Here is a 20,989-nt window from a genome sequence, read left to right as displayed (position 1 = left end):
AGACAGATGTTAATCTATCCTTTAAATGAATGGAAAACTGCCCTTGGAATAAGTGCTAAGGGGAGACTCATGGTACTCTAAGGCCTGAGAGTGGGAGAATCTGGCCCAATCAGGGAAGTCTATGAAGTAAGGAAATTTCTTGAACTGATATTTGAAAGGCTGGAAGGAGCTTAGGTGAGCTGAGAGGCTGAGGAAGAGGGTCTGGGGGGATCAGAGAGGACAGCATGTGCAAATACCTTGTGGCCACAGGAGGCATTGAGAGCACTAAGGACAGAAAGAAAGCTGTTGTGGCCAGAGTGGAAGGGCAAGGGGAAGAAAGAAGGAGCAGGCTGCTGAAATGCGCAGGGCCAGACCGTTCTGGGTCTGTGAGCTACAGTAAGAGGCTTGTTTTTATAACGTCGCTTATCATGTTTAAAGTCTAATCACATCATGTTGTCTTTGCTGTATTGCTTTAAAGATTACTTTCTATTTATGGTAAGTATTATCAATTTTTAATGTGTAAAGATTTTTAAAATATATATATTTAAAATTAAAAATTGACTTGATTTAAATAAAAATAGCAATAGTCATACAGGTGGTAGGCAAAAATGGCAAGAATTGCAAACATGGAGTGGAATCAACTCTCATGGAAGGAGTGTGGATGCTGATCACAAGTCTAGTTATCATCCATCACCATACAGTTCACCCCATTTATTCATTATACCTCTTCCTCTCAGTTTAGTTCAGTAGCTCAGGTATGTCTGACTCTTGGTGCGCCATGGATTGCAGCACACCAGGCTTCCTTGTCCATCACCAACTCCCAGAACTTACTCAAACTCATATCCATCACATCGGTGATGCCATCCAACCATCTCATCCTCTGTTGTCCCCTTCTTCTCCCGCCTTCAATCTTTTCCAGCATCAGGGTCTTTTCAGATGAGTCAGTTCTTTGCATCAGGCGGCCAAAGTATTGGAGTTTCAGCTTCAGCATCAGTCCTTCCAATGAATATTCAGGACCGATTTCCTTTAGGATGGACTGGTTGGGTCTCCTTGCAGTCCAAGGAACACTCAAGAGTCTTCTCCAACACCACAGTTCAAAAGCATCAATTCTTTGGCACTCAGCTTTCTTTATAGTCCAACTGTTACATCCATACATGACTACTGGAAAAACCATAGCCTTGGCTAGATGGACCTTTGTTGGCAAAGTAATGTCTCTGCTTTCTAATATGCTGTCTAGGTTGGTCATAACTTTCCTTCCAAGGAGCAGGCGTCTTTTAATTTCATGGCTGTAATCACCTTCTGCAGTGATTTTGGAGCCCCCCAAAATAAAGTCAGCCACTATTTCCCCATCTATTTGCCATGAAGTGATGGGACCAGATGCCATGATCTTAGTTTTCTGAATGTTGAGCTTTAAGCCAACTTCACTGTCCTCTTTCACTTTCATCAAGAGGCCCTTTAGTTCTTCACTTTCTGCCATAACGGTATCAACTGTATATCTGAGTTTATTGATATTTCTCCCAGCAATCTTGATTCCAGCTTGTGCTTCATCCAGCCCAGCGTTTCTCATGATGTACTCTGCATATAAGTTAAATAAGCAGGGTGACAATATACAGCCTTGACATACTCCTTTTCCTATTTGGAATCAGTCTGTTGTTCCATGTCCAGTTCTAACTGTTGCTTCTTGACCTGCATACAGACTTCTCAGGAGGCAGGTCAGGTGGTCTGGTATTCCCATCTCCTTCAGAATTTACCACAGTTTATTGTGATCCACACAGTCAAAGGCTTTGGCGTAGTCAATAAAGCAGAAACAGATGTTTTTCTGGCACTCTCTTGATTTTTCGATGATCCAGCGGATGTTGGCAATTTAATCTCTGGTTCCTCTGCCTTTTCTAAAACCAGCTTGAACATCTGGAACTTCACGGTTCACCTATTGCTGAAGCCTGGCTTGGAGAATTTTGAGCATCACTTTACTAGCGTGTGAGATGATTGCAATTGTGTGGTAGTTTGAGCATTCTTTGGCGTTGCCTTTCTTTGGGATTGGAATGAAAACTGACCTTTTCCAGTCCCTTGCCCACTGCTGAGTTTTCCAAATTTGCTGGCATATAGAGTGCAGAACTTTTGCAGCATCATCTTTTAGGATTTGAAATAGCTCAACTGGAATTCCATCACCTCCACTAGCTTTGTTTGTAGTGATGCTTTCTAAGGCCCACTTGACTTCATATTCCAGGATGTCTGGCTCTAGGTGAGTGATCACACCATCGTGATTATCTGGGTCATGAAGATCTTTTTTGTACAGTTCTGTGTATTCTTAGATGCCCATTTAATTGGACTTACATTAGGCTTTCTTAATCTGTCCTCCATGTTTCCTAACCTCTCTTACTTATTTTGCATCATTTTGTGTTCTTTTGCTGCATTTTGGTTTAAGTTCTTTATATTTATCTTCCAGCTTAAAAATTTTCTCTGCCTATGTGTCTAATCTGCTATTTAACTTGCATACTGTATTTCTACTTGCAGTTGCTAAATATTTTAATTTGTAGACATTCTATTTTGTTCATTTAAAAGTTTGCCAAGGTCATTCTTTACAGTCTCTTGTTTCCTGACATTTTTTTCCCTATTGATTCTTAAATTTCCTGTCTGATAATTCTGCTACCTAAAATCTTTGTGTCGTCCATTGCTTTGTCTGGGTCTCACTGATAGTGACTTACTTCTTTTGATGTTTGTGATTTTGATTGTGAACTGCTAATTTCTATTAAAACTTTATTTGTGGGAATTGCTTAAGACCTGGATCAGAGTAAAACTTCTCCAGAAAGGATTTGTGTTGTTTTTGCTAGCCTCTTTCAAGAGGCAGTTTTATTTCTTGTTCACCTTACTTTGTGGGTGTAGCTATTTGGTGCTTCAGTTTTACACAGTGGACTCCTCTTTTTAAATATCCCACTTTAGAGACCTCTAGACTGTGTGTTCTGCTCCACACTCTGTGCAGCCATGTAAAAGGCAGCATAATTATGGTCTTGAGGGTGTGGCAAAGGTCCTTTAAATAAAGGTCACTCCAACATTCTCTTTCATCCAGGGGTTTCTGTTTTCTCTTTATTTCTAGCATCCTCAGAGCTTTTAAATATTTTAATTTTTCATCTTTTAATATTTTATCTAGTATTTTAATTGTTTCAGTTGCAAAATTATATAGGGTATTTACCTCTCCATGTCATTCTAGAGTCCTCTTCAAGCTTCACATTTTCTTTATATAAAAACCATTATATATATACACACACACATATATATACACACATATATATATATTTTTAGAACTTACTCCTGACTTCAAATAGAACCTGTGAGCCTCTAATTAACAGGCTTGTGAAAAAGTTTTTTCTCTTGAGATTATATTTATTTACATAAAAGTTTCATGGAAAGGAGTACAACAACTAACTTTTTCTTGTGATAAAACTGAAGGACGAGAATAGTGTTTAAACGTAAACTTAAATATAAATTTAAATTAGGAGAAAGAACATGGTCTTCAAGCTTACACCTGTGCTATGTCTTACAACTCCTTTTATTTCTGTAACATAGAAATATCTTTTGCTAACCCTGATAGCTCAGCTGGTAAAGAATCCGCCTGCAATGCAGGAGATCTGGGTTCTATTCCTGGGTTGGGAAGATCCCCTGGAGAAAGGCATGGCACTCCAGTATTCTTGCCTGGTGAGTCCCTGTGGGCAGCGGAGCCTGGGGGGCTGCAGTCCATGGGGTCGCAAAAAATCGGACATGACTGAGTGACTAAGCACAGCATAGTGTTTGTTAAATTGTCTTATAGACGTAAATTTCCACATTTGAGCATTGTCTGCCATATCATGTAACTATAACTCTCTAGGCCTTGCTAGTCATTGTCATATAAGCATTACTTGTGAAATTCTGTTCTATGGCAGATCTGTATGTTTCTAAATTTCTTTCTTTGATTTTGGTGTTATCAGATTTACATTGTCTGCCTCTTCTCCCTTTCTCTATGCAATTATTAATTTATTCCCAGACTCTAACACATTCTTTGTCTTAAGTGTTAGAAACTTTTTTTTTTTTTTGGTCTATGCAGCCCACAATGAGTTCAATATGCTTGTATCTGCAGTCTCAACTGAGTGAAGGTAGAAGCTGTGTCTTACTCATTTCTGGGTCTAAGTGCTTTATAATTTCATGGGAACTCAGGAAGGTAATGAATAGAACTCAGGAATATAATGAATAGAAACATAAGAAAAAAAGATTCAAACTCCAGGTTCTTGAATAGGAATTAAATCTGCTATTGAGGCCACCGGGCTTTCTTCAGGGTGTGAGATGTCTGAGTGGGACCCAGCAAGGGCAGGGTTAGTGTTGAGAGCCCAGGGCATCATCCGGTGATTTCCTGTCACTCAGCCCAGCCTTCTGGCTCTCTTTCTTAGCCACCTGGCTGCCAACGGCCTGAGCCAGAGGAGCCTCAGAGTGTGGGTAATGGGACCCAGCCACCGAGGGATGCTGGGGAGGGAGGTTGGCCCAGTCATCTCTGCATGTCATCTCTGCATGATGGCTCTATGGTCCTGGGGAAGCTACAAGCTGGAGACTACTCCCACCTCCCCTCCCCATCCCAAGGCCCAGCATTTTGTTTCCTCCAATTAACTGTGCATAACAACAAGGAGTGAAACCAAGTGATTTAAGTAATAATTTATCATATTCAGTTCACCATTAACAGCCATCTAGTGTTTCCTTTGCCCTTTTAAGTGAGTCTTTGTTCTGATGCTCAGCTCTTTAGTGTATTCCATAAGCTTTTAGTGCATGCTTTCCCTCCCTCCCTCCTGCTCTCCCTCCCTCCTCCTGCCTTCCATGAGCTCTGAAGCACCAGTGTCTTTCTGGAAGCAGCTGAGCCACCTGCCTTCTAGCATCCTTGTCCCATTTAATAGGGAACTTGAGTGTTAATATGTGAGCACGAACTCCAGGCTGGGTGCTGAGAGATGCAAAGGAAAAGGAAACAGTCATTGCCCTGGACTGGCTTTCAGCCTAACTGGGGTGGGCTGAGGCTCATCCAACATAAGTAGTCAGAGGAGGGGACAGAATTTGTCAGTGTCAGCCAAGTAAGGCCTTGCTATAAGGAAAGCTCCCTGGAGGAAAGGACTGAAACCAGTTCTGAATGTTGGTGTGGATTTGGGGAGAAAGTAGAGGAGAGGGCAGTTCACAGAGGGGCTATAGGTGTGCACAGGTGTGGATTTGGGCAAAAACTGGTGTGAGGGCAGGTGAGGTGAGGTCAGGGGGGTGAACCTTAACCAGCCTATTGCTTGGTCTTTTGTGTGCCTGCTTGCTAGTTGGTCTCATCTATGAAATCACCTGGTCTGTGAGCCTCTTTTTCTTAATGCTGTGGTTTCTGGGGTGTAGAGAGTCCCTTACAGAAGAAATCAGACAGTGGCCTCAGTGAAATCTTAGGTTTTCTTGGTCTATTTATTTTCATGGCTGTACTCTGTTGTGCTGTGTTTGTGTATATGAATGAGTGAGTATGTTGAAGAATGAACACTTTGGCTCTCAGGGACTCTGATGAGACACTTGTGTTTCTGGACTTGGGGCTGGGGTGGTAATAACAGACTTGGGGCAGCGGGGGCCATAGCTTTGAGTCACTGAGGCTGTGAGACCCTAGGCCCCTGACAGAGGCCCTGAGAGCAGATCTGTCCCTACCTGAGGTCTGTTGGGCTCCCTGATGGTGGAAGATGGGACTAAGGATGGGATGCCTGGACCTTCGGAGGGTCTGAGGGAGCACCCTCCTCTCGAGCAAGGCCCCAGGGCTCTGGGGGCATGTTGTGGGTCCCATGGTCCGGGAGAGCCCAGCCCAGTGCTCTAACCCTTCTCAGAAGGAATCAGTATATTGGGCGACGAATCTTACTGGCCTCCCAAGGAACCAAAGTGCTAACAGGTTTGACTGCCCAGGGCACTGATCATCCTGGAGGGAGAAGATGTAGGCACCCCATGGTCTAACTGTCTAGGCATCTAGGAACCTGTCCTCACACGCTCACTTCAAAGTGTCTCCAGACTAAAATGTCTTAAAAATGAGACCTCAGGGGGGAAAGAAAATTCCCTAAGATTTCATTTTAATTTATGAAATTGAGAGCAAGCAAAATAAGACAATATTGTCTTTAATTCCAAATGATGGCAACCTAATGAGGTGGAGACATACTTCTTTACTAAAATGTCTTCTGGGGATAGCATATTATTTGTTTAAAAAAATAATCAGAGAAATTGCCTGAGGTGGAGGGTGACACCCCAAGGGCATGCACATAAAAAAAGAGGGGGGCATCTTTGAAACTGTTATGCTCAAGGCACCAAAAAGAAATTTGCCTCATTCCTGAGAGGTAAGATGGTAGGAAATTTAGTTGAATAGAAAGAATTGAGGGTCCAGTGGAGTTGGGGAAAGCCAACAGAGATCCTTCAGGGCCAGAAGTGAGGGGCAGTAGGATTGGATACAAATCACAGAGAGGTACATGTAGGCAGCTAACATCTGTGGTACAATAAAAGAACATGTTCTTTTAATGGTAACAGATGGCCACAGGGTCAAGCATGCCTGGGGATTTTGGTTGGGCCACTTTATACAGAGGTAGCCAGTGAGCTTCTGTGCTTGGGATTTTAAAAAGAGAATGGAGTCTCATCGAGGTTAGATTTTGACATGAAACAGTTAACCCAAGGCTACGTGGTAAACTGAGGAGGAAGGTCTTCCTACCTCTCCTGTGACAGTCATTTCTGTTTCTGAATTTAAACCTCAGTGGATATATACATTGTGAATTCATTTCCAGATGCCTTTAAATTTGCTCTAGAAATACCAACATCCACTTTATGCCTAGTCAGGAAAAAGCAGAAAAAAAAAGCTGAAATGTCATCTCAGGGATACTGAACTACACAGCCCCTGGACCACCTTCAGCCTTCCACGGACTTGGGAAGGGGTTGCGGGGTGGGGGAGGGAAGGGTGGATGGTGAGGGAGAGGGTTGGGAAGGCAGCTTCATAGTCAGGTCAGCTGTGTTTCTTCCTGTCACTACAGCTCAGTTCCTTTCCTTTGCATTCCCCAAGGAGTGACTGTGCAGATATCTGATGCCATGCAGGCCATTGAGCTTTTGTTCAAAGCCTAGACCTGTTCTTCCCTTTTATAAGCTTGATGGTACTGTCACTTTAAGACTTTTCCTAGCCGTTTTTCTTCCCTTCCTCCCTAACGAGACCAAACTGAGAAGAGTGAAGCCAGGGTAAATTGAGAAAATATTTGAAACCTATTAAGTGTGGCTACAAGTTTATTGCAATTCTTAAGTTAATTATATCCTTTTTGACTTCCAGCCAGTCCCTTCACTGGGCTTCCATATAGACTTGGCCACCTATCCCAGCCTCAGCCTGGCAGCATGCCAATCTGCCTGCCTTGTTCCTTTCTTCCTTCCTTCCTCCCTCCACCTCTTCCCCCTCCCTCCTGCACAATTAAGTCAGCAATCCTCAGTGGCTACTACCTCCTGGGGCTTAAATATAATTGGGAGTGTGGTGAGTATAAAGAATTTGAAGTGCGTGTGTATTTGTGTCCATGTGAGGGGCAGAAACGTGGTATACAGTAGAAGATCACGTATGTAAACACTGCCTCTTACCTCAGCCACAAACATTTATTTTAGCTTGTACCCTGCAACGTGTTATCCCCAATCATTTAAATTTCATGGGTTCCTGTACAGTAGGTGTTATCACTGTATATCCAGCTGTTTATGGATGAAGCAGCTGAGGCTCAGAGAAATTTTACCAAGAAATTGATCACATAATTATTGTAAGGATTTGATTTAGATCGTATATGAATGATCTAGTGGTTTTCCCTACTTTCTTCAGTTTAAGCCTGGATTTTTCAATAAGGAGCTCATGATCTGAGCCACAGTCAGCCCAGTTCTTTTTTTGTTGTTGTTGTTGACTGTGTAGACCTTCTCCATCTTTGGCTGCAAATAACATAATCAATCACATGCAAAGAGATAGAGGAAAACAGCAAAATGGGAAAGACCACAGATCTCTTCAAGATAATTGGAGATATCAAGGGAACATTTCATGCAAGGATGGACACAATAAAGGACAATAATGGTAAGGACCTAAAAGAAGCAGAAGAGTTTAAGAAGAGGTGGCAAGAATACATAGAAGAACTATACAAAAAAGGTTTTAATGACCCGGATAACCACAATGGTGTGGTCACTCACCTAGAGCTGGACATCCTGGAGTGTGAAGTCAAGTGGGCCTTTGGGAGCATTGCTATGAACAAAGGTAGTGGAAGTAATGGAATTCCAGCTGAGCTTTTAAAAATCCTAAAAGATGATGTTGTTAAAGTGCTGCACTCAATATGTCAGCAAATTTGGAAAACTCAGCTGTGGCCACAGGACTGGAAAAAGTTAGTTCTCATTCTAATCCCAAAGAAGGGCAATGCCAAGGAATGTTCCAACTACCATATGGTTGCACTCATATCATACGCTAGCAAGGTTATGCTCAGAATCCTTCAAGCTGGGCTTCAGAACCATGGGTACCGAAAACTTCCAGATGTACAGGCTGGGTTTAGAAGAGGCAGAGGAACCAGAGATCAAATTGCCAGCATTCGTTGGATCGTGGAGAAAGCAAGGGAATTCCAGAAAAAACTTCTTCTGCTTCACTGACTGGACAAAAGCTTTTGTGTGGCTGAAAGCAAACTGTGGAAACTTCTTAAAGAAAAGGGAGCACCAAACCTCCTTACTTGTCTCCTGAGAAGTCTGTCTGAGGGTCAAGAAAGAAGCAGCAGGTAGAAACCAGACATGGAACAACTGACTGGTTCCAAATTGGGAAAGGAGTATGACAAGGCTGTATATTGTCACTCTGCTTATGTAACTTCAATGCTGAGTACATCATGTGAAATGCTGGGCTGGATGAAGCACAACCTGGAATCAGGATTGCCAGGAGAAATATCAACAACTTCAGATATGCAGATGATACCACTTTTAATGGCAGAAAGTGAAGAGGAACTAAAGAGCCTCTTGATGAGGGTGAAAGAGGAGAGTGAAAAGCTGGCTTAAAACTCAGCATTAAAAAAACTAAGATCATGGTATCTAGTCCCATCACTTCATGGAAATAGAAGGGGAATAAGTGGAAGGAGTGACAGTTTTTTATTTTCTTGGGCTCCAAAATCACTGTGGACAGTCACTACAGCCTTGAAATTAAAAGATGTGTGCTCTTTGGAAGGAAAACTGTGACAAACCTAGACAGCATTTTAAAAAGCAGAGATATCACTTTGCTGACAAAGGTCCATGTATTCAAAGGTACGGTTTTTCCTGTAGTCATGTACAGAAGTGAAAGCTGGACTCAGAAGGCTGAGTGCAGAAGAACTGATGCTTTTAAATCATGGTGCTGGAGAAGACTCTTGAGAGTCCCTTAGACAGCAAGAGGATCAAATCAGCCAGTCCTAAAGAAAATCAACTCAATATTCATTGGAAGGACTGATGCTGAAGCTGAAGCTGCAATACTCTGGCCACCTGATGTGAAGAGCTGACTCATTGGAAAAGACCCCAATGCTTGGAAAAATTGAAGGCCAAAAGATAAGGGGACAGCAGAGGATGAGATGGTTAGATAGCATCGCTGAATCAATGGACATGAATTTGAGCAAACTGCAAGAGATAGTGGAGGACAGAGGAGCCTGGTGTGCTGCAGTTCATGGGGTTGCAAAAGGATAGATTTGATTTAGTTATTGAACAACAACATTTTCTGTCAAGTCAGCTAGGACCAGAGAAAGCCAGTGTTCAGTAAGATTGGAGAGCAAAGAGCCTGGGGAACAGCAACAGAACCAAGAGACGAGGAGAAGCAGAACCTCCTAAATATCCTGCAGGTCTTCAGTCTTTGGTTCTATTCCATGAGAATCAGTACTTCTCTTCCCTTGGATTCTGTATGACATTCCCATTCCTTACCAATAAAATCTCTTTCTTTTTTGCTTATACAATATACTAGGGTTAGGATTTCCTTACTTTCAGCCAAAATAATCTTCAATAATGCATATCAGAAAATGGAAGCAGTGAGCTAAGTGCTAAATATAGGTACAAGAAGTGAATAATAGGAGCTAGAGGATGGAGCAGTTTTTGCTGTTGTGTTGCAGCAGATCTCATGAGCTGGACATTGAAGCCTTGCTCACAGCCTACATGTGTGTAACCATTTGGCAAACCATGTGGAGGTGACAGAATACACAGGAACCATCTTTTGGCAAGTTTTCAAGCCTCGCAGATGCTCTCGGTACCCCTGCTACAGTCCCTCAGACTACCCCAGTTTCAGCTGATGCGTGTGGACAGCTCCTGTGCTCTGAGAGCATCCCGCCTCCGTGGTCTGTCCTGCTTCTTTTGGCTCTTCTGTCTCGGGGGTTTGCCACAGGAGCTCTGTCAGCCCATGAGCAAGCATAACCCAGAGATGAGGTCAGAGAGAAATTAACCTCAACGGAGACTGGAGGATCTACTTCCAAGATGGCTTACTCTCATGGCCGATAAGTTGGTGCTGGTTATTGGCAAGACATCTCAGTTCCTTCCCACGTGGAGTCTCCACAGGGCTGATTGAGTGTCTTCACAGCATGGTGGCTGTTGGCTCCCTCCAGAGGGGCAATCCAAGAGAACAGGGGGAAGCCACATTGCCTTTTGTGATTGAGACTCAGAAATTACACACTGTCACTTCTGCAATATCATGTTGGTTATACCTGTTCAATTTGGGATAGGACCACGTAAGAACGTGAATATCAGAGGTAAGGGTCACTGAGGCCATTTTGGAGGCTGATTATCATAATGTCCCTGTGATCAACCCTCAGCCACTAAGGGATATAAGCCAGAGGACAAATGCCCAGCTTCATAATTCTCAAATAAATTCTGCATTTCCTCAGAAACTCCTGAGAGAGGCTGAGCCTCCAGTCTGCCTTATCAGCTGAAGTGTACACCCTTTATTGGCTTTTCCTCCTTCTTAGCCTTCCATTTCTCTTTCCCTCATGCCTCTTTCCTGTGATCCACCTCCCAAACAAACTCTTTGACTGAAGGCCTTGTCTAATGCTTTTGGAGGAACTAAAAGAAACTAAAACACAAAGGTAGTATCTAAAGTAATCTTGAAATGGTGTGGAGCCAATCACAAAGGTGATGTACTGTGCTATTGGAATGTTGATGACTAATCATGTAGAGGCAGCTCACGGAGGGATGGCATGGTCATGAAAACTTCATGGAAGCAGCAGGAATTGAGAAATGGAGGGACTGGGGAAAGGGGCAAGAAGAGAGGCAAGAGGAGGGCGGCTTTAGCAATACTCTGGGTGAGGCCGGGGGCACAGAAGAGGGGTGTGGCTGGAGCAGGAGTTGCCAGTGCACGAGGCGGTCTCCCAGGAAGGGGCAGGGGCAGACTGTTCATGGGGAGGCCACTGTGACAGGCCAGTGAGAGGTTAGAAGGGCTTTACCCCTGGAAATGAAGGCTAGAAGGGAAGAGCAAGATTGTACAGGGCCGGACACATCAGAGCCAGATAGATAGGACCAAGGAGCCTGTATTGGGTGTCGGAAAGGACTGTGAGGTTAGTAGTTCTTTTATTCATTTGCAAATAATTATTAAGCACCTATTAAATATATACAGTTATAAGAATATGGCCATAACAGTGAATAAGATCATGAAACTATGTCCTCAACAAGCATGTTTTCTGTAGGGATGTATCTGGGAATCACCCTTAGGACCTTCAAGGCAAGTACATCCTTGGAAATGGATTCTGGACTTCCTCAGACGTGTGTCCCAGAATTAGTCACAAGCAATTCTCCTTGGTTTGCTCATTTTAAGTTTCCCCACAAAATATTCTGTTCCCTTTGACTGCTCTCACCTTCTGCTGTGCTGGACATCACACTCTCAGCATCACTCATGTACATGGATATCTTATTGTCAGTGAGATAGCAGTGGTGCACGTTAGGGAAACAAAGGACTTGGTGGTTATACATAAAATAATCAGAAGCGTAAGACGGTGCCAAAGCTGTGCCTTTGGCTAGTACAAGTTCCTGTTCAAGTTTGGCAATATTGAAGTAGTGTTCAAGGCCATGCAAAGCATCCCTTCATCTCAGCCTCCCCCTCAGCTATCCCCATGGAACCACTTGAGATTCTCTACACAGTCTTGTCCTTCCAGGATGGTGTGACCTGGCTTATGCTTTTCCCGAAAAGCCCATCCTTACTTTCGCTACATATTGAGTTCTTACTCATTTTCTGAGCTTCTGTTCAAATCCCACCTCTTCTTGGAAGCCTTCCCAGAATGAGTTGCTCTCTGTTCTATGCTTTGAAGGCCTTTGTTTGCATCTTGCTTGCTGACCCTTGTTGTTCCCTTTCTTGTTTTGTAGTTCTTTGGACACATTTCTTTCTCATAAAGAGACTGCAGACTGCTCAAGGGCCCGCATCTCATTATAGTATTAACAAGTACTCTGAAATAGTGGAGGTTCAATGTCATCTTTGCGAAATCAGCAGATGGGAGGCATGGTTGCTGCTAAAGCAGATGCACCATATTTGACCACTGATGCTGAAGCAGATCACTTTATCAGATGGTAGGACTGAAACTTACAAGGCCTTGCTGCCTACTAGCACTTGAGGGAGGTGATGATGCTATATGGTTCAAGGTATGCAAATGTAAGCTCCTGCATTGGCATTTCATGTTACAAGGAAGTGTGGGGTCTCAACCACTGGACCATCAGGGAAGTCCCTCTGCTCAATTTTTCAAATGCATGTTTGTCTTACCCTAAGTTCCCCACAGGGAAGGTGAGTCTGGGGGAAGTCCTGAATGCAAGCCCCATGCTGCTTGGGCAGCCTGTGTTTGTGTAGTACTCTTAGTCAATTAAGTCCTTACCCCTGGAATAATTTTCACTTCCTTGAAGATGGAGCTAGAAAGATTCTTTGGAACTTCAGAGTGGGAAGTCTGAATCTGACTTAATAGCTTAGGAAAATAATATTTGCAAAGAGTTTATATTAAAAAGGCCAGGGCCTCTTAAGATAATGGATTTAAAGGGCTGCTTTACCTCTTCAAACGCACACATTTCTATCCATGTAAAAAATGCTCATTAACTCTGAGCGCTTCTCTTATTCTTTGATCTTCTCTTACTCTGAGAGTCACCCTAAAATCAGAGAAGGGTTTAAAATGGTCACATACACTGTGCCAGGCCTGGTGCTAATCTCATCCCACATGTGCAATTTCATCCTCTCCATGGGGCCTAGGTGTTGAGGCAGTAGGGGGAGAAAAACAACCGGCCTGTTCTCTCTTAAATTAAGATACTTATATCTAATGTTTGCAAAGTGTTTTCACAGATACAATCACGTTTGCTTCCTAAGGCTAAGAAGATTTGGAAGATTATCCCATTTTATAGGGAGAAAATAAGGACTCAGAACAACTGAGTGATCTGTCCAATATCACACAGCTTTGAATAGTAGAGCCTAGTTCTTCTGACTAGAATTCAGTGCCCCTTCTGGCAGCATGAAAAATCTGCCTGTGATTCTAATCCAACATTCCTTTAAACAACTGCTTCCTACCTCCTGCTTCCTTATAAACACTCATATTGTGTCCTTAACCTCATTGGCTGTCAGCTGGCCTCTGTAAGGTAACAATGGCTGAAAATAGCTTAATGTATGACACTGCCCAGCAGGATTTCGTTTTCCCCCAAGAATTAACAAAACAGAAGCCGACATGGGAGAGTTTGAGTTTGGTGACCGGTCCATTGTGGAGTTGCTTTGGTAGCCAAGGGGTCTTCTTGGTGTCTCTTATGATAAATACATAAGCAAGCATGTATTTTCACAGTTCTGAACCCCAGTGTTGATGGCACAAGAGAAGATAAAGTTGGAGGAGCTGAATGGGTGCCCTGTGAACAGTTTCACATTGTGGACCTTGGTAGGTTCTGGGGGATGAGACCTTATGGCCCCAAGTTAGTTGACCTGCAAGCTAAGCTGCGTGCAAAAACGGCATGGCTTTTCAGATAGAGTTTTCTGTATTTGCTCACCCACTTGGATGAGGCCAAAGAAAAAAAAACAACCTGTTTCTTTATTGATGATGCTTTCTGCAGAGTTAGATTAAGCACTGATTAAAGGCAGATGCTTCCAAAGTATAAATGTAAGTATCATTTCAGTCACTTCTCCGGTTACAGGGTTTCCTACACGATTCTTTAAAATCACTTTGGCTCACTTCCCATTTGCCTTCTTTTATGCTCTCCACCCAGCTTTGGAGCCGCCCCTCCCAGAAGGGCTTCAACTGCCAGGAGCAGGAGCTTGGACTCTGTGAGACACTTGCTCTGTGGAGAGCTTCAAGAGGTACCACGGGAGCTGCTGCCTGGAGCTACCTTACCAGGAGGAAGGTAAGTCTTCTGGGCTGGAAGCAGCCCTGTTCTTCTGTCCTTTCAAGGCTGGACCTACCACTATGGAACTTACTGTTTTTTTCATCAGGGTCTTTTGTAACATTTTCCTGCTCAAATCAGAGGCAGAGACCAGGTGCCAGGATACATGGCTTAGGCAATAGGGCCCATCAGGTGATTCTCCTCCTTTCAAATGCTCAGAGAGGGCATGGGGATAGGAGATGGTCAGCTGGCTGGCCTGGTAGGTACTTGCAACCCTGGACTTTGGGTCAGAACGGGGCTTTTCTAGAAACGATGTGTTCAAGTCTTGGTCTCCCTCTGAGGCTATGGTGCAAATCCTCCAAACACTTTCTGAATTCCCTGTGGCCAGTTAACTTAATCAGAAATTGATATACATGAGGGTGTTTTTGTTTTTTTTAGAAAAGCTAGCACCTAGCTTGGGATTGGCTTTGGACGGAGATCAAATTGTGTTAAAGTCTGTACATATTCGCTTTCTTCCTGATTTTCTTATGGGGTCTATGAAGGAGGAAGAGTATGTATATATTCTTATAACCCACCTTAATGAATATGACTTATGCATCACCAAAGTTGGAACTTGTTATGGGGACCACCACCCAAAATGGATGAAAGGGCATCCTGTAGAGTATAGTCACCATTGGACTCTCTGGCTTGGGTGAGTGGGAGGGTGTCATGGTGGGACCCGTGGGATGCCTGTGGGAGTGACATGTGAATGGTCGCAGTGAGGCTGATGTTCAGGAAAGAACGTCACACACAGTGAGGGTGCCATCCACCCAGCCCAGCCCAGCTGGAAGCTGTGTGGCTTTTTCCTCCTGACTTCCTTCTGTCACCTTCTTGGAATGTCTTAGCTTAAGTATGACAAAGTGGGCAGGTAGGTGGAATTGCATGAATTGAGATTCTCTAGCACTTACGGGATCATAGGCAAGTATTTCCATTTCTCTAAGCCCTGTTTTCTTTTGTAAAATGTGGATAATGTAATAATATCTACCCTGTAGCTTTCTTGGGAAATTATGAGAGATAATCCATTTAAAGTGTTTGACAGTGCTTAGCCCATGGCTCAGACTCCTGTTAACCTCAGGGTGGACCTTTGGCATTTTAGATTGTGTGGACCAGATCCATGCCAAAAGGTTCTGGTTGTACAGCTGCAATCCTTTCGTGACTTCCTGTCACTGGTTGGGGAAGAGTGTGAGGGTCGAGCTCCTAGAGAAAACTAGTGAGAAACACTAGTCAAAGGAAGATGTAAGGTTAAAATCTCTGTCTCTTAAAGAGAGGGATTCAGCTTAATTCCAGATGAATATTTTCTTTCAGAAATCCCCCAAGGATAATATTTATCTCATTAGATCACTCTGAGGATTAAATGAGATAATAATTTTGCCTGGAACAAGATAGACATCATTAAATGACATCTATCATTGGGAAAATGTTTGAAATGTCATGTTAATTGAAAAATTCACAGGGTGAAACGGCATATGTATCGCAATGAGTGCTATGTAAATATATCTACAAGAAGACTACAGAAGAAAAATCCCCCAAAATATTAAAACTTGCATGTGGTCAGTAGCTTTGGTTTGTGAGTGATCATTTCCTTGTTTTCTAAATTTTATTTAATGGATGATTCTAGCAGCCCAAGCCCTGGCAGGAAACAGATGGCACATTCAAACTAGGCATTTTGAGGATGTTTTATTGAAGAGACATTTTATAAAAGTTCAGGCAGAGTTACAGTAACAGAAACAAGTGAGAGTGCTTTTCTCAGGTGTGTTGAGAGTGGGGTGACGTTATATTCCACATCTGAAGGGGAAGGGGAATGTGCTATAGAACCAGAAGTGAAGCTGTGGATAGAACCAGAAGGGAAGCTGACAGGAACTGTGCCACATGCCACCATCAGGGAGAGAGTTGGGAAAGAAATCCCTGACCCCATTCTCCACTGTTCTCTGGGTCTCTTGCCGGTGCCTCCCATTGGCCAAGCTCAACCAGAAGTCAGAGCTCAAGGGACCCCAGTGAGGGGGGTCCATATAGATCAGCTCATGGGCATTGAGTAGGGTGGGAAAGGATGGGGAGAGACCTGTAGAGCAAACTAAGATGGCCAGCACAGTAAGATTATGTAGCTGTTGTAATTATAGGTAATATCATAAACAAGAAAGAAAAGCCTTTGCTAGTACCTGTGGTGCTATCACACCATACTCTTCTGACTTCTAGCCTTCGTAACCGTGCCCTCCTCTGGGCTCCCAAGGCCCCTGGTGCTTCCTCTGGTACAGCAGCACTCGTTGGTGGCTTCATCCTTTGTGCTTGACTCACTTGATTCCCCACACCATTGTAAGGCCCTGGAGGCTTGTAAGACCCAGCACATGAGTGAACGAACGATTGGAATTCAGATCTAAATAACTCTATAAAGCTACAGATTTGAATTGAGGTCTGGAGCTACTTAACAGAGAGTGGATTCCTGATGAATTTAGTGTCTCTGCTTAAGGAAGTGAGGCCTTAGCCTGCCTTCCTAGGTGAGTGAGTGTTTTCTATTTGGTGGGAGTGGGCCCGTGAGCCTGTTGAGCCCAGAATAGGCCCCCAGAGGCCCTGACAAACGGCTCCCCTCACTGGCCAGTCTAGCCTGTCACCTGATGGGAGTCTAGCAGAGTATTCTCACGGGCCTCCCAGTCTCCAGGATTGCCCTGTGTCAAATCGTAATTCACATGGTCTCCTGGTTTAGGACTGTAAATTGAGATTAAGCTTGCTTCCTTTCTGACTCTAGGAGATTTAGAGCCTGTCTTTATACCTGATACTTTGACTCTCTATTTTGAATTAGAGAATGTTTTGAGCCCTTGAAGGATTTTTACAATCATTTTTCAATCCTATGAAAGTCACATACATGCATATAGCTCAAATAGCTCCGGAGGAGGAAATGTTGGGAAGGATAGAACATGAAAAATAAAATGTTTTCACCATAACCTATATATCTAGTCTACTTTTAACCATTTCAGTTTTTCAGTCTTCTGGGCATTGTCTCACTTAACTCTAAATAATTCTCTTATATTTCTATTTCTTGATTTATCAAGTTTAAGTAAAAATTATTGAATTGTGCCTGTGTGTGATGAAGGATCTAACTCCTTACAGTAATCCTTCTTCCTTTCTCATGATTTCTTCCAGTTTTTGTCCCCTATATTTCTAATTTGGTTTTGCACTTAATTACCTGTGTAATTTTAAGGGATAGACTTGTACTGCTTGATGTGTTGACCTTCCATAGAATGTCTTCATTCTCTTAAGTGTTTAGGATGAGGAAATTGGTGCCTCTGAGCTTCCCTTCATCTTTTCTCTCCAACTTCAGCTTGCAACAGTATTTTATAACATTTATAAAATTTTGAAGTCTATCCTGTAATTATAATTAATTTTCTTTATGTATCAGTTGATTGTTAAAAATAAAAAACTAATATATAACCTTCATGATATAATGATTTTTGTAGCAACTAGTCTCTAAAACCAAGTACTGTATTTGGACCCTTAAAGAAGGGGGTGGACTCTGATATCACTGACCTTCTGCTGCATGACGGAGAATGTTCTAAGTGTCAGGTCACATGGACTCTCTTTTTTTCCCTATCCTTATAATCTGTTGGCTGCTCAGATCATTTAGTTGGCCTCATGTGTAAAACATGACTTTTTGAAGAACATTTTATTTTCATGAAATTTCTAATTATCTTTCTTTTCTTACTTATTAATAAGCCAGTTTCTTAATCATATATTTTTGTTAGAATTTACTTTATTCCTGAAGACTTTTTCTTATGGTGCTCTGATTTCTAATTCTCGCTGGATAAAGACCATTGAGGTGCAGATATCCTGGAATAGTTTTATTGCACTCCTGGTTTGGGTACAGTATATCTTGGAGCCCATGCATCCTCCATTTCTTGATTCTCTTTTTGTTGTTTGGGAGCATATACTCAATTTTTTTGGTAACGAATTATTTAATGTTAGAAAAATTTGCCTCCACACTTGAGTATTAATGAGGCTTATGGAAGAATTGCACTTAGCTAATTTAATTCTTTGTGGGCTTCCCTGGTGGCTCAGATGGTAAAGAATCTGCCTGTAATTCAGGAGAACCGGGTTTGATCCCTGGGTCAGGAAGATCCTCTGGAGAAGGAAATGACAACCCACTCCAGTATTATTGCCTGGAAAATCCCGTGGACAGAGGAGCCTGGAGGGCTGCAGTCCATAGGGTCACAAAGAATTGAACACTACTGAGCAACTAACACACACAAAATTAATTCTTTAACGAATTTTCCATGCAATGAAATTATTTTCTGTACAGAAATTTTCAGAATTAAATATTTTTGTATTTGAATATTTCCAAATTTTATCATTTATGATTTGTGCCATATTGATTTTATTAATTCATTACCTTAATTATTTTGCATGTGCAACCTCTGTTTCCACAGTCCAGTTTTCCTGAGTCTACTTCTGTTGAAGAGTATTTGATTCTTCCATTAATTTTTTTCAGTTAATAAGAAAATTTTACTGCATGTGGTTTTATTTTATCAGATTTGAGTTGATAATTTTTATATTCTTTTTTCCTGGATCAATTTTTGTGATTTTCAGTGTTACCTTTTTTTTTTTTCTTTAGACAGTTTATTTTAATTGTTGTTATTTAAAAGAAGAATGCCAAAATAATTGTGGCTTAAGATTTGAATCTAAAACTTGTTTTGAACAGCTCTTAAATACATGTCATTATATCCAGGTTATTACCCAAAGCTCATGAGAAATTCTTGGAGAAGGAAATGGCAACCCACTCCAGTATCCTTGCCTAGAGAATCCCGTGGACAGAGGAGCCTGGTGGTCTGCTGTCCATAGGGTCGCACAGAGTCAGACACGACTGAAGCGACTTAGCAGCAGCAGCGGCATGAGAAATTATCCTCTATAGATGCAAATGCTAATTTATACCTATTTATTATTGTTGGTCAGAAAATTCTTCTGATTACATTTTCCCTAATGGTTTCATACTCCCCCCAACCTACCCCTGTGTTACCTTTAAGATGTAGTTCTTTAGTTATTACATCATCTGTAATAAATTGTGATGTGTGCAGTTTCAGGGGGTTGTCAGTTTCATTTGTGTTACTTATTTTTATTAAGTCTCTTTTCCTCAAGAACCCAGGCAAGATACCTCAGGGTCAGAACAGCAGGATCAGAGTGTCCATTTTCTTTTTTAATAGTCTCATTTTTACGTCAAGAGCCCTCCACTGTATTTCTTGCTGCAACTTAGCATAAAGTCTAGTTTTTGCCATCAAGGGTCTTACCTGGCTCATCCATTTTATAGAGTCAGCTAACATTCATATGCTATTTACGGCAAAGGACTTTATGCTTGTCTTAAATGTCTTTTATGAGCTCTAGAGCCAAATTCAGTAGAGTATCATTATATGCTTACTTCATTTATATAAATTCAACTATACATGTTTATGAGAGAGAAGTGAGGGGAGAAATAGAAGGGGAGAGGAATGGAGGGAAGGAGAGAGGAGAGAGAGTAATTTAAATAGTGTAGCCAGTTCCATCATCTGGGCACATCTATTAAGAGCTTGACCCTGAATGAGTGGAGGACAGAATCCACTGAATCTATGGTCCCAGGTTTGGTTTCTGTTGACATACAGCTCACACCTTGTGAATATTACATTACCCTTAGTGTGTTTAAAGACACATCTGTGTTGCCTTTTTTATGACTCTTAAACACAATCCAGCTACTTTCTTCACTGAAGAAAGAGTGACTGGTTCTGGCACTGGAAGAAAACTGGCAGTACTGAATTTGTTGACAAATGAATTGAGATGTCTCTTCAATATGGTACCTCCCTAAGGGATTTTCAAGGGAAATTTTGACCATGTTTTTAGGTTCTTTTTTTTTTTTTTTAATGTGCTGTTTTCAGAACCTAACGTGTATAAGCTATGATTTCTTTGTATTGAAGTGCTTCTTGATTCTCTCTGCTTGCAGGTCCCATCGGTAGCTTCAACTCCATGTGTTTTATTTTTTTATTTTTTTAGTTCTACCAGGTTATTGCTACCAACCCATCTCCCTCCACCCTTGTGCACACATGCTCAGTAACCCCATGGACTGCAGCCCGCCAGGCTCCTCTGTCCATGGACTTTTCCAGGCAAGAATACTGGAGTGGGTTGCCATTTCCTTCTCCAAATCCATGTGTTTTGAACTGAATCTGTTCACCCATAGCTTTCTTCTTCCCTAGTGCCCTCTATGTGAATGAGTGGCACTGTTAACCCACTTGCTCAAGCCAGGAGCCTTGGCTCCTTCCTGTCCCTCAATCCAGCTGTTTCTTAAATGACTCTCAAATCCATCTACTCCATTAGGTCATCCTCAGTGGTTTTGACCCGTCACAGCAGTTTCTAAGCTCACTTCTCTCTTCTAGCCTTCTCAACTCCTTCATCCCCTTATTCCAAATCTATCCATTCTTACCAGTAGGAGGGATATTAAAAAATGATAGTGTTACTCCTCTGTAATAATAATAACTCAAATGTTAGCACTTCCCCACTACCCTCAGGGTGAAGTTCATGATCTTTACTAAGTATTATAGGCCCCCACATGCTCTCTGATGCTGACTGACCATCATGCTCCACAAAAATCTCCATTCTGGGCAGACAAGACCTGTTGATGGATAATGTTCTTTTTCAACCAAGTGTCTTTGTT

General features: G+C 42.3%; 1 protein-coding gene across 1 annotated transcript in view; it reads left to right on the top strand.

The window, feature by feature from the left end:
- The window catches only part of SCN11A (sodium voltage-gated channel alpha subunit 11), a 139,532-nt gene that overhangs the window by 32,908 nt on the left and 85,635 nt on the right, over positions 1–20,989 (top strand). The window contains exon 3 of the mRNA XM_043885574.1: positions 14,176–14,310. Coding sequence (XP_043741509.1) covers positions 14,176–14,310 — 135 coding nt within the window. The remainder of the gene's footprint in view (positions 1–14,175; positions 14,311–20,989) is intronic.

This window comes from Cervus elaphus, chromosome 24, assembly GCF_910594005.1.
Source record: "Cervus elaphus chromosome 24, mCerEla1.1, whole genome shotgun sequence".
NCBI classification, from domain to species: domain Eukaryota; kingdom Metazoa; phylum Chordata; class Mammalia; order Artiodactyla; family Cervidae; genus Cervus; species Cervus elaphus.
Note: the sequence above shows the minus strand (reverse complement) of the source record. Positions and strands in the feature narration are given on the sequence as shown.